Below are 14,737 nucleotides of genomic sequence, written 5' to 3'. Positions count from 1 at the left end.
TATGGAATGTGCCCAGGTTGTTGTGGTTGCCATGTGAGTGTTGTTGTGATTGTTGTGGTTACCATATGAGTGTGGCTGAGGGAGGGAAGGGGTGCTGTGGCATGACAGTTCTTATACTCTCATAGCCTCATAGCCGTGGTGTTGCAATGGTTAGAATGCAATATTGCAGGCTAATTCTGCTGACTGCCAACAGTTCAGTTCTCACTGGCTGAAGGTTGACTTACATCCTTCTGAGGTTGGTAAAATGAAGACCCAGATTGTTGGGGCCAATATGCTGACTCTGTAAATCACTTGTTTACAGAGGGCTATAAAGCACTGTGAAGTAGTATATAATTCTAAATGCTATTGCTACTCTGTAGTGAGCTCCTTGGGACAAAAAAAAGTGGGAGTAAGTGGCTTACAACTTTTCCAATTGGCTTCCCATTCTATTTGCTTGTGGGAAATTGGTAGGGAAGGTCACAAGTGGCAATTATTCAACAATGGGATGCTGCAACTATTGTAACTGCGAGCTGGGTTCCAAGTTCCTAAATTACAATCACTGACCATAGGGGTGCTTGTAATGGCCAGAAAATTGAACGGTCACTTAACGAGTGATCAACTGTCTATGGAGATTCTCAGTCATTCAGGTCATGATTGTCCCCTTTTCAAGGGGCAACTGGACTTTCTTGTTTTTCTTTGAAGACGTTTCGCTTCTCATCCAAGAAGCTTCTTCAACTCTGACTGGATCCTTCCATCCCCCACCATCCAGTCAGAGCTGAAGAAGCTTCTTGGATGAGAAGTGAAACATCTTCAAAGAAAAATAAGAAAGTCCAATTTCTCCTTGAAAAAGCATCTTTCAGGTGAATGAGTGGTCATTAACTAAGGACTAACTGCATTAAATACTTCAAATAATCTTATTTTAATTCTGCCCTCTGATCATAGCTTCTTTGTGTAAGACAATCTGAGTTTGACTAAACTCCGAATACCCAATATTCTTCAAGGACATCTTCTTCTGCAGATGCAGGCTTGTTTCTTTTTAGCACATCCTCTGTTTTACTATACAGGTAGTCCTTCACTTATAACCATTTTAAGTGTTTAGTAACTGTTACAATGTATTTATGAATGTTGCACTATCCCAGGATCATGTGATCATCACTTGTAACCTTCCTAGCTGGCTTCCGATAAGCAAGGTCAATGGAGAAAGCCAGATCCGCTTAATAACAAAATAATTCACTTAACAACTACAGTGATTCATTTAATAATTGTGGCAAGAAAGGTTGTAAAATGGTCAAAAGTCAGTTAACTGTTTTGCTTAGCAACAGAAATTTTGGGTGCAGTTATGGTTTTAAGTTGAGGAATATCTATGTTAACTCTCCACTGAAATGGAGGAGGATAAGGTTTTACTAGAAAAGGGAACACTTGTTGCTATTGGATCTCTTTGCAGTACACCTAACTTCCCTGTCAAGAAGCCTGAATAGGAAAACATCTGTCCTATTTATTGTTTGTTCAGAATTTGTGTCTTATCAATAAATATATTGTTCTGTTGCATCCTGGCTGTCTCAAACCCAGCTGCGATTTTCACTTGTATCCCATTTTTGCTTCTTACTTTTCTGTGGTTGATTGGAATGCTGCTTATTTCACTTTCATTCTACTTCTCAATACCTTTTTGCTTTTACTTTGAAGAGCTCTCAATTCAGCTGGAGTCATCTCCCTTAGGGCTTGGTTGATAGGCCTACTTTGTTTGATCAAATTTTGCCTTTTAATCTGACCACTTTCTCTCCCCTCTGGGATTCCTGGTTTCTTCAGTATGCATATGATATTCTTCTGCATTCAGTGGACAAGGGCTACTTAGCCCTGCTGATGTCTTTGATTGAACATGGGCACAAGGTTTCTAAGTCTTTACTCCAGTTTTGTTATCTTGGCCCTATCCTATTATGAAAATTCCTACAACCAAAAAATAAGAATGGTGAGTTTTTGTTACATGGATCTCTAACTTTTCCACCCTGTCTCCACTCTTGGTTCAAATTGACTACGATTCCCAATCTTGTTTCTTGGTTTGAGGAAGAGAATTCTTCTTTCATTACTTTGAAGCAAAGTCTGTCAACTGCACCAGCGTATACATTCCATAGTTATTCTAATCTAAATCCTTTTATGCTATTGTCATGCTTAGCAGGGCATTGCCTCAGGAGTACTAATTCAGTTTATGGGTCCTGGGCAATGGCCTGTGGCTTACTATTCTTTGAAACCTGATCTGATAGCAGCTGGATGCCCATAGTGTTTGCAGTTGGTAGCAGCTGCTGCCCTTTAGCTCAAGATATTCTTTTGAACCATTCCATGACCTTGCTAGTTCCACAAGCAATAGAAATTTTGCTGCTTTCTCAAAATATCCAATATATCTCTGCTCAGTTTTTACTTAGTATGAGAAACTTTTGCTGCTAATGTGACTCTCAAGTGCTATCAGACTTAAAATACTGCTCCCCCCTAATGGCTTTCCTCCTGATTGTGGGGCAGTAGTAAGCACTGTTTCTACTTCTGGTCTTGACCTCATTGAAGACCCATTACATCACCTTACCTGGGACCTATGGGTCATCTTTTTTAAGAGGATGATTGATGGTGCTCTGACTACTTTGTTGTCGTCATGCTTTTGTAATAGAGGCTCATGCTTTTGTCACAATGATATCTGCTAAGATTACAGAGCTTGTTGCTCTAACTTGTATTTACACGCAAGCAGCAGGTTTCTCATTGACCAGTGGCCATCTACACTTAACTCCAGTATGCTTTTGGTATTTGGTCAGATTTGGAAACAAAGGAGTTTCCCTTTCCTAGATATCCCTTTGTTAATACAGCTGTGGCTTCCCTACCGCAATTTCTGTTTCCTCTTGCTGGGATGACAAGGACATCCCATCTTTAGCATAAGGTAACAATTTGGATTATGCTGCGGCCCAAGATCTGCTATTTCTGGTTTTTTGTTTCCCCTCTCAGTCCTTCTGCTGTTGAAGTTTTGGTCTTTTCTTCCCCAGTCTGTCCTTTTTCTGGGACACAATGCCTTCTGTTTCCTGAAGAGGCTGCTTGGAAACACTGGAGGCTCCCCCTTCTAATGGCATTTAATGGGTTTCTCATGCCCCCTCCCCCGTACTTCTTTAGATTACACTGCAAATTTTGACATGTTGGTGTGTCTCAAACAAGTTGCATAGCAAGTGGTCGACAGCTGTGGGGTATGTGCAGAACTCAGCCTACACCCTCTCTTAACTGCTGTCACCAGCACTTCCCCTTGGATGCATGGTCCATTCCAGTCTTTGCAACTTCATTTCATGGATATGCCTCCTTGAAGATTATATTGCCACCTACTGATTGTAATGGGGCACCTTTTCAAAAGGGCTTGAAGCCTTTCCTACTTCTATGGCCAACATAGTAGCAGCAGTAAAGTACTTACAAAATAGATCATTCCACAATATGGCTGCTCTTCCATAATAAGATGGTGGTCTACAGTTTGCTGGCCACTTAAAAAAACCATATCCAAGGCTTTGGGAACCAAGAAGAAGCTTCACGCTCCTTATTACCCAATTTCTAATGAATTGATTAGTCCCTTGGACTGCAAGGCGATCAAACTGGTCAGTCCTAGAGGAGATCAACCCTGACTGCTCTTTAGAAGGCCAGATCCTGAAGATGAAACTCAAATACTTTGGCCACCTAATGAGAAGGAAGGACTCACTGGAGAAGAGCCTAATGCTGGGAAAGATTGAGGGCAAAAGAAGAAAGGATCGACAGAGAATGAGATGGCTAGATGGAGTCACTGAAGCAGTAGGTGTGAGCTTAAATGGACTCCAGAGGATGGTAAAGGACAGGAAAGCCTGGAGGAATGTTGTCCATGGGGTCACGATGGGTTGGACACAACTTTGCAACTAACAACAACAATGAATTGATAGAGACACCAGCTGACTGTATAAAGACTCAATTGGCCAAATTCTATACTGAAATGGGATTAAATTGGGTAGAGTGCTTGCCATATGCTCTCATATTCATGTAGCCATCAAGCCAAATAATGGATCTCTTTATTTGGTAGAGTCTTGCCACTAGATGCTATGTACCTTGAAGTTTGTACCTCTCTGCTGGGAAGTCACAAACTTCAGGTTTTTTTAAAAAAATGTATACTTGCCAAAATTTCACAGTCCAGCCTGTACCCCTCAATTAACCCAGTGCACTCCATCCAGCCATGTGTTTGGTTCTGCTTAAGAGACCCTGATGCAAGACCTTTCTGGAATCAAGGGGGTGGGGAGTGTGTATACCTTATCCTGCTTACCACCAAGACTTAATAAATGTGCAAAGGAAAGAAATCTGTTACAATTGGACCCAAGTGAAAAGAATTACCTTACTGCAGTGGTGAAATGCAAATTTTTTTTGCTACCAGTTCTGTGGGCGTGGCTTGGTGGGTGTGGCTTGGTGGTGGGGTCATGTGACTGGGTGGGCGTGGCAAACTCTTTTTAAAAAACTTTTTAAAGCATTTTTTATTACCTATTCCCCTGAACCGGTAGTAAAAAAAATGCTTTAAAAAAGTAAAAAAAAGGTTCCGATGTTCACAGCTATGCCACGTGATTGTCAGAACCTTTTTTTCTAACCTTTTAAAGCATTTTTTAACTACCGGTAAAAAGTGCTACCGGTAGTGATAAAAACTACCGGTTCGGGCGAACCGGTAGTTTTTATCACTACCGTAGCATTTCACCTGCCTTACTGGCAGGAAAAATGCGAAGAAACCAGCAAATCAACCTAAAAAAAAGCTGACCGCCAGGCATTCATTGATTGTAGAGACCAGAACAATCTAGGAACTCCTTCTGTTGATGCAAACCAGGCTGTTTCATATCTGCTATAATTTCATCTGCATTGTGACCAATGCATACAACCACAGATCCTGGAACCACTTTAAAATCCATGATTAGGCAACATTATAATTCTGTGTCTCTTCTTAGTAATTATTGCTATCTTTGATCTTTAAGACGTTTGCTTTCATCTGCTAACTTCTTATCATGCAAGCTATCGATTAGATTTTTTTGTAATCCTGCCTTTATTGCTTTATGAGTAACTCAATGTAGTGAAGATACCTAATACTCCTTCCTCCTCCTATTTCCCCCACAACAACCCTGTAAGGAGGGTTGGACTGAAAGAGAGTCATCCAGCTGGCAAATTGATTTTGCTCATACATTGCTGGACTACTGGGAAAGGATGGAGTCTAGAAGTCTTTTCCATCCATAATCTTAATAGATAGCCTGCCAACTGATTGCTAGGCAAACAAACCTTTCTGTTTACTAGTTCTGCAACAAATTATTAATATAACTATCATACCAGCATAAGGCAGTATCTGACAGACCATTTATAGTATAGCGGCATTTCTAGATTATTTCCAAAGAAGTAACCCAAGGTTCTTTCTCAAGTCATAAATTACATTTTTATAATAGTACCCATGGGGGATTCTCTATTCTATATCAAGATGCTCCTGTAACCTATTTAAGATGGGTCAGTGCTGTTGCTCTGTTTTTGAATGATGAAAGTATTTGGAGACATGGAGGATAAGGAATGCGGGGTTGGGGAGGGTAAGGAATGCCAGGTGACCCTAACTTTAATTAAGCCTAGGAGGTATAGGAGCCCTTAGTGCTCTTCTCTAATCACAGATTACATGAATAACGTATCTGTAGCATAAATTCAGGTAACTATACCATTGTATAGAAGAGGAGGGAACTTGTAAAAAACTTCAAATGGGCCATATATGTTATGAAAACTCAGAATTATATGGATCAGACAATTTAACATCAATAATGCTGTTCCAACCCTTAGATTCCAAATATTTTGTTCATTTAATGAATCTTTTTGTCTGCACAGCACTGGAGAAATGCTACAGTTTGTTCGTTCATTCATTCATTCAATTTCTGTAGCTGAGACTTAGCCAGATGACTCTGTGTGGCTTGCAATTCTAAAATTACAAACAATTAAAAACATTAAAATAATAACATCCATAAAATGTGGCCGCATCGACCCTCTGGAATGAATTACCCGCTGGGCTCCGGACGGCCCCCGACCTCCGCTCTTTCCGCACTGGCCTGAAGACATGGCTTTTTCAGCAAATCTCTTGATCTGCTGAGAGTTTTTAGTTTTAATTGTTGGGATTTTTATAATTGGACTGTTTTAGCATTAATTTATTGTCTTGTGTTTTATTGTTGTGAGCCGCCCTGAGTCCTTTGGGAGAAGGGCGGCATATAAATGTGAGTAAAATAAATAAATAAATAAATAAATAAATAAATAAATAAATAAATAAATAAATAAATAAATAAGTACAAACAGCAACCATGATGATTTTTCAACTAATAGTAAAGCCAAATAATTGGATCCTTAAAACATCTTGAGCCCCAGGCCTGTGGTACATAGCCAAGTTTCTAAAGCTTTGCAAAGGGCAAACAGGGTTGGGGCTATTCTAATTTCCGAGGAGAGAATATTCCATAAAGCAGGGGCTACTGCAGAAAAATTCCATCTTCTAGTTCCTGCCAGTTGATACTCTGTGGCTGATGGGATCTGCTGCAGCATGCCCAATCTGGATGGATAGAAACTTTTTGGAAAAAGAGTTAGGTAACCCTCAGGTAACCTGATCCCAAGCCATGTAGGGCTTTAAAGATGACAACAAGCGCCTTGAATTGCACCTGGAAACACACCGGCAGTCAGTTCAGTTCATGGAGGAATGGTGATGTGCCATATAGCCAGCACCATTTATTACCCATGTAATAAATATATAATAATAGATTACATTGTAATATATTAATATAATATACATATGTAATAATATAATACATGATGTAAGCAAACATGGTGACCTCCATATGATAGCTCTCCTCCAGGTCCAGAATTGTCACAGCATAAATGGTGGAGAGCCAGGTTGTACCTGCAACCTATTCAGCCTGGAATATTTTTTGTCTGCAGACTGGGAAAGGTATATACTGTAGTGTACCATCTGGCTGGAAAGGAACATGCATTCTCAGACATATCACCTCTCCTGTTCACATAAGAAGGAATCTAACTAGCAATGAAATATTACATTTGGGAAACTGGCCTTCTCTACCTTGCAAGGGAAAGAACTTTGAGGATTTTGATGGCTCATAAAACCTTTGACTGAAGGATATACACCAAAGGTAACAGGGAATCAGCAGGGCAGAGTTTTGGAGTGGAATGGGGGTATTGCAGACTTGCAGGAGGCTTTTAGAAACTAATCCTAAAATTCTAGAAAAGGTCAATAATTAAATTTCATTGGGGATTTCAAACCCATAGAGCAGTGGTTCTCAACCTGTGGGTCGTGACCCCTTTGGGGGTCGAACAACCCTTTCACAGGGGTCGCCTAAGACCATCGGAAAACACATATTTTCAATGGTTTTAGGAATAATTTTATGGTTGGGGGTCACCACAACATGAGGAACTATATTAAAGGGTTGCGGCATTAGGAAGATTGAGAACACTGCCATAGAGCATCATGGGGCCCATGTTAACATATCATGAGAGGTAGAACTGAATGTCAAGAAGACCAAACCCTCCGATCCCAAACCCACTGTTAGGTTCTGTTATCAATTAGAAAACTGAACCCAAGGATCATTCCCATGACATTTGGATTGAGATAAATCTTGAGTAACCTGACTTCCATTCCTAGATTGGTATGCCAATTGATAGTTATTGTCACTGTACTTATATATTTACTTTTGCGTCTTTTCTGAAGTTCTGTTGCTCTCCAGATACTCACCATTCCAGCTTTGTCCCCACATTCACTCGACCAATTTGGTTCAAGCCAGTTAGGACCAGAATGGATGGCTCTAAGGGAGAGAACTTTCTAAAGCCAAAGGAGTGTAAGGGATGAATAGAATGTAAAAAATAAGACAGCTGTCATACTGTAACTATGCTTGATATTCAGTTAAAGAGGAAGTCCAATTGCTGATAGTTCAATTGCTGATAAGAAGGTGGTGATGATTGAAAAACTGCTAATAGATAATGGACAGACATGGCAGGAGGGAGGAGGAGATAGAGGGGACAACTGGGATTCAAAACAGATTGGTGGAAATCTGTACAAATACTGTGTATTTTGACTTGCTCAGGGTCTCTCTGTTTTATAGGAGATTTTTTCTTTCTAGTGCTAAGAAAATAAAGTTTACTATACAATTCTTGGTCTGGTCTGTTGGCTGTCCAGGTCCAGCAGACCCATTGTCAAAGATCTAAGTTAGATGCATCCTGCTAGGTCTAGGAGAAATCCTGTGATCCCTCAGGTTAACACAGCAAGGGGCCTTGTCCTGTGGCTGGTCCGGCTTTGTCCTTAACAATAGGTCTGTCCTCTGTGATGAGAAGGAGGCTGCAGCTGAGATAATGGAAAGTTAATTTGCTCAACAGTGCACCATTATCACATGCTCATCCTAATTCCATCTACACAGTTCTTGGTGCCAGGGCTGGAGAGGAGCAGAGGGGAAGGGAATTGCTGGCTGGCTCTCCCCTTCTCTCCTCATCCCGTCTTCCCCCTCCTCTATGCAGCAGGAAGGGTGTTCTGGATTTGTTGTCTGCCTTTCCTTTTTTAGATGTTAGTTGAGCTGTGAATTCCTTGTTTTTGGCAGTGTGTCAGGTCAGGAGCCTGGAGAAGCACATGGGAGTGCCTGCCGGCTGGATCTACATAGTAGTGCTGGGAGTTGGAGGGGAGGGGGAGGGGGGGCTGGCAGCAGAAAGAACACTGACAACATTAATGACAACAAGACATTAACCCTCCCCGGACAGGTTAAGATATTGCAGACTATAGAGTTCAAACAGAAATAGCCATTCTAATCCCAAAAGACAGCATTTTCTCCAGTTTAATAGCCCTTAAAACATGACTACCATATATATACTTCCCTCCCCACCCCAATAGTTTTTTAAAACAACTTTTTATCAAGACACTAAAGCAGGACAGGACTATGCAAGTGAAATATGCTTGATTCCCAGTGGCTGGAACTCTGTCCTGAAGCTCCAAATCTTTTGATTGGGAGCTGCCCAGAGTTGATTAGAAGATGGGTAGCTACATAAATGTTTTAAATCAATCAATCAAACAAACAAACAAACAGAACTGGCCTTCACTCAGAATTAGCCGATTATATTTCTCATGTAAGCAGATGGTTATTTTTACTCACTTGGGGACTAGTCAGATACTTCTTTTAGGAATATTGTTATGAGGTATTTGAAAGTCTGATTTGAATCTAGAACACTAGGCAATCAAACTTGCAGAGGGGGAAAATTTAATGTATTTTGAGTACAAAGTAAACACTGGTGCAACTGTGCCTCTTGTCCAGCCTTTGCTGTATGGAAACATCACTGCTGTTCCAATGATCCATTTCCATGCAGACAACAGTTTGGCAGTCCCTACTTTTCAAAATTATATATTTAATTAGATTTTGAAAGCAATGTAATTAAATATATAATTTAATCTTACATTTACATCTGTTTAGAATCAGATTGGGAAGAGGCCATTGGGACCATCAATGAAGGATGTGACATGAACTGAATACCTCCATTTTAATAGGCATGCTGGATGGCTTTCTGGTTGACTCATTCTCTGGCCTCCTTGATCTGGATTCCAGGCTTGAGTAACCATAGTTTTCAATATTGAATGATTCCATAAGTGTGGTGTAGCTCTGGGAAAGCCATAGAATTCAGTGTCTACATCATAAAGGTGACTTGTTCCAAGTGATTTCTGATCCAGCACATCTAGGGGGGGGTCATATGCTAGATCACTGTTTATCTGAATATGGAGGGCATTACTTCTACCCATTTACTTTGATCAGATCATTTCCTAATCCAGCTAAGATTAATTACTGTCCAGGATCCCACAGGATGGGACCTGTATGGCAATAGCACCTGGCAGTAGAACTTACTTATATGCCTCCATAATGCTTTATAGCACTCTTTGGGCCGTTTACAATGCATTTGCATACGGCTTCCAACAATCTGGCTCCTCATTTTACTGACCTCAGAAAGATGGAAGGCTGAGTCAACCTTGAGCCCTGTCAGGATCGAACTCCAGACTGTGGGCAGAGTTTGCCTGCAATACTGCATTCTAACCCCTGGACCACCAGGGCTGTCAGAATTTAGAGAGTGTATCTCAAGCATCAAATAGATCCAGAGAGTACTCTTGAAGCAATGTCCACCAAGTGGCCTCTCTATCCCACTTAAGAGTTGCTCTGCAAATCCTAGAAAATCTAGTATGTGACTTATTATCCTATCCTGAAGTACAATAACAGGGTTCATGTTTTAGACTATGTTATGTTTTGCTTAAGCATTGGTTTTTGAATAGGCTATAGTTTTCTGAATTCATATATGGTACCAAGCCTTATATCATAGCCAGAATGGCTCAGATCACATGAAATGCTAAGTCAACATTGCATTATGGTCTCATGGGATGTGTAACTCAGAGGTCATGCTACCTGAACCTGTCATCTCTGGAAAAGCCATCTCTTAGAGGTAAAATTTACAGATTAAAAATGTCCATTCTGTAGAGTTACACATTTATATAGTGCCATAAATATGCATGACTCTTTATAGCATGGAAGTTACAGTGGGAATTTATAGTCAATTCAGTTTATGGCTCTGGTCACAAAAAACTTCTCAATAAAATTATCAATCAATTAAAATAACAGAAATTCACAAACTTAAACATATAATTAACAGAGAATTAAAGTTACACTGACTTAGATAGATGCAGCCTTCCTTGCTTCTAGACAAAATTTACTCATAGTAAGTGATAAGCTATTTGTAGCAAAACAACTCCTGCTCCAATGAGCTGATAAAATGGATAGCTTTGTATTTTTTACAAAACAAAAACAAAAACTTTCTCTAAGTACTTGGAGAGATAACCCTTCAAATTGTTCTCCAGACTGCTCTTCCAGGAAAGCTAGTGGTATCATACAAGATAGTGAGTATAAACAATCCTCTGTAGTTGGAAATATTGCATGTTTTGGCTTATTAATTAACAAAAGCTAAGTAATCTCAAACATTGAAAATGAATGACATTTTGTGCATTGAAATGCATTTGTTCATATTACAAAATCTGATCTTAATAGATTTACATGGAGGGGAAAAGCAACATTGTTCTTTTAATTTATTTGCATTCAGTTTGTGCATTACATATTGACCAATATGAATTAATGATGTGTAAGCAAATGAATAAACAAGAAACTCAAAGCAAAACGAAAGCATAAATTTGAAGACTAAACTTTGGTTCTACAGAAATCAGATTTGTTGTTAATCTTAGGAGTGGCATAAACCAAATAATTGAAGATACCAAAATAGTTATGAAAATCTCAAAGTTTTCTAGGTTTGAAAATGTGAATATCATATAGAAGCTGAGCAAGTAACTTGGATCTGAAATAGAACGTATAGGAAGCCTAGTATAGGGATTTAAAGAATCGGTATCATGTAATCAGGGTTGGGTGAATGATTATAGCAGCAGAATACTGGATTATTGTGAAGGGATTAGGGCAAGATATTGAGAGACCAAAATGAAAAGATTGCATCATCTAAGATACCTGTACCAGATAAATCTTGAGTGCTGCATCAGGTTCTGGATAACAAAATTTAAGAAGGATTCAGGCAACTTGAAAGTGATTAAGAGAAGGACAATAAGTATTCTCAAAAGATCAGAAATATGATTCTTTGACAAGATATTGAGAGAAATGGGTATGTTTAGCCTTAAGAAAAAAAAGACTGGGGGGGGGGGGATGAGAATACTTGCCAATTCTGAAGTGGTGTCATATAGAAAGACACAATCTATCGTATTCCTAGAAGACAGGATATAGAATCATGGACTTGTTATAGGAAGCATGTCCAAGTGAAATGTTAAGAAAAAAATAATTCCCTGGTGAAGGTCCTTGCTGCCATTGGGTCCCAGATTTAGCATAAACTGGGCCTACCAGAAGAGACTGAATAAGTCTGTTTCTTAAGCCTTTGTTGCCTCCCCAAGAAAGTGTTTGGTAAGCTACTTAGACTGCTGATGGGACTCTCAACCATTGTGAAATGTCAAAGTAAGAATGAATATCCTTGGTTTAGAATGGGGAGAAGGGAAGACAGTGATCCACCAGCTGTTGGTGGTGGATACCATTTCAATCTGTTAAATCCAGAATAGCAGACCATGGCCAGGGACATGGAATTTCATGGAATTGCATTAATAATGGCTTAATGTCAAAGAATCAGGGGTTAGGATCCTGAGTCTTGGAAAATGGTTCAGTAAAACTCCTGCCCTTATTTATGAGTGAATTCATTTGACTGGGATGTTTGTGAGTTGCTTGAATCGCTTTTTCCAGGCTATGTAACTCAAGGGCTAACTGCCTTTTTCCTTGATAACCTAGCACTGAAATATTGATCTGCCATTAATAATATTTTGAAATACTTTCCAGGAGTTTCTTTTATGGCTGACTGAGTTCTCTGGGTGTTGAACTCTACACTTCTTTAAAAGACAGTCAAATTTGAAAAATACTGGTCTATACCAGTAGCCTGGGAGTAGTCAGGGGCAGTGAGAATTGAATCCAACCATGTGTGGAGTAGTATGGTGATTTTGAGAGCTTATTGGCTTCTATCTACATGTTATCTTTTACTTTTAGATGTGGATACTGTACTGCCAGATAGTCAGAAGGGTATTCAACTCTGGGGAATGTACTCAGTTTGGGCTTGGCTCTTCCTACTTGCGCTTCTTTTGCAGGACTCACTGAAGCCAGCATTCACTGTCACCAACCTCCCAGGGACGACGTCCACCATCCAGACAGCACCCACAACATCCACATCCATGCAGGTCAGCAGTGGGCCCTCGTTCCCCATTACTAACTACTTAGCACCAGTCTCTGCCAGTGTCAGCCCCAGTACAGTCACCAGTGCCAACGGAACAGTGCTGAAAACCACTGGAACCAGCGCAGTGGCCTCTGGAGGACTCATGCAGATACCTACCGGCTTTACCCTCATGTCAGGTCAGTTTCTCTTTTGCCAGTTGAAGCATTTTTGCGATAGCTGCTGATTCTTCTGCAATTACACTGAGCACGCTAGACCTTCGCCCTTCCTTGACTTGTGAGAAGCTGGAATGGAAATGCCAAAACTGCATTCTCTTAAATACGATTGTTTCATAAAGGAGTATGGCTGAGGCCAGCTGGTCAAGGGACAGGTTCTACCAGGAGAACAGGAAGTTTTAGGGAAATGGTAGTGTTGCTGTCTCTGCTGCCAGCCTCCTCGTTCCTTTGAGGAAATGGAAAGTCCCACTTTGACATCTGATTGTGAGAATTGTAGGGTTTGGAACTGGGACATGGAGCTTGGTCAGTGCCTTCCCTCCTCTTCCTCCCATGAAAGATGTATGGCAGCCTCCCTCAACTGGATATTCCATCTCCCAGAATTCCACTTGGAATTCTGGCATTTATAGTCAGAACCCAACTGAAGGCACAAGGTTGGAGAAGGCTGCATATGATAATAATCTGGGAGGAGAGAGATTAACAAGAATCCAAGAGGGAATGAAGGAGATTTTAAAAACATCTGGCCCTGATAAAAAGCCTTTTTTTCTCCCTCCTTCCAGCAGGTGCTCCACTCCCTCCCGGGACCCCTACCATTCCTCTCACTCAGTTACAGCCACACTCGCTGGCCTTTTCCAACCAGCAGGGCCAGGCTGTACCTGGACAGCTACAGCAGGCACAACAGACAGTCTTCCGATTTCCATCTACAGCCGGAGGGCAGATTGTGTCTCTGACAGGTCAGCTGCACTCACACTGCTGCTTGCACATGGAAGGTTGGTGGGAATGCACGTTTTCAGGGCAGCTGGTTGACCTGTCTGGGGTTGAGTTGTCTTGTGTTTTTGGGAGGCCCTTCTAAGAGCAATGATAGAAAGTTGGGAAAAGTTAGCTGCTAGGTTCAAATGGAGGTGTGCTGAGACAGGAGTGGAAGGTGCAAAAGCTGTTGCTTTGTCAGCTGAATGCGAGTGATAATTTATTTTAGGAGGAATAAAGACAAATATGACTAATAACTGGTAATATAGTTCCCAAAATAGAAGGCAATTCTTTCAGATGTCTGAAAGGTAGTCCTAAGAACTTGTCACCTAGCTGAGATTGATCCTTCTACATCTGCAATCTCAGGACCATGCCTGCCATCTTCATTTTTAAAATATCTAACCATTTTCTTTCCTCTCTTGTTTGTCCAATACTACTTTTTAAAAGGATTGCCTATTTTATTGTCCAGTTAACAGACATCCACTTGCTCTTTTTTTTTTTACTATTAAATCTTATTACTTGTGCTTGAAAAATTCAAAAGCCTGCTCTTATTTGGTGGTTTCTAGTCTTGAAGTATTACTTAAATTTATATGCGGCCTTCATGTGCCCCCCGCACACACACCCCGTGCCCCATTGTGGGCCTGGAAAGCCTCCTGCACCAACCTGGAAGCCAAAATGGAGCACAAGGGGCCGCATGAGGCCTCATTTTGGGCCTGGAAAGCTTCCTGCACCAACCTGGAAGGCAAAACGGTGCGGGAGCGCCGCATGAGGCCCCCACCCCATTTTGGGCCTGGAAAGCCTCCTGCACCAACCTGCACCCCCCCCCCATGCATGCATGCATGCATCCCCGCATGCGTGGCAGAGACTTGAAGACCAGCTAGCTGGCAGGAGGTGTGAGCGCATGTGCAGTGGAGCTGGGCTGGGGCAATGGCTGGTGTGCCCGCAGAGAGGGCTCTGCATGTCACCTGTGGCACGCGTGCCATAGG

At 41.1% G+C, this 14,737-nt stretch overlaps 1 protein-coding gene across 2 annotated transcripts in view; it reads left to right on the top strand.

The window, feature by feature from the left end:
* Positions 1–14,737, top strand: part of SRF (serum response factor) — a 78,443-nt gene that overhangs the window by 43,339 nt on the left and 20,367 nt on the right. Inside the window, exons 3-4 of one of the 2 annotated variants that reach the window (XM_034427607.3) lie at positions 12,710–12,971; positions 13,565–13,738. In XM_034427607.3, coding sequence (XP_034283498.1) covers positions 12,710–12,971; positions 13,565–13,738 — 436 coding nt within the window. The remainder of the gene's footprint in view (positions 1–12,709; positions 12,972–13,564; positions 13,739–14,737) is intronic. The other variant, XM_034427609.3, reaches the window with a different exon arrangement.

Source organism: Pantherophis guttatus, chromosome 1 (assembly GCF_059756535.1).
Source record: "Pantherophis guttatus breed Tessera chromosome 1, ASM5975653v1, whole genome shotgun sequence".
Taxonomy (NCBI): Eukaryota; Metazoa; Chordata; class Lepidosauria; order Squamata; family Colubridae; genus Pantherophis; species Pantherophis guttatus.
The sequence above is the reverse complement of the archived record's forward strand: the minus strand, read 5'-3'. Positions and strand labels throughout refer to the sequence as shown.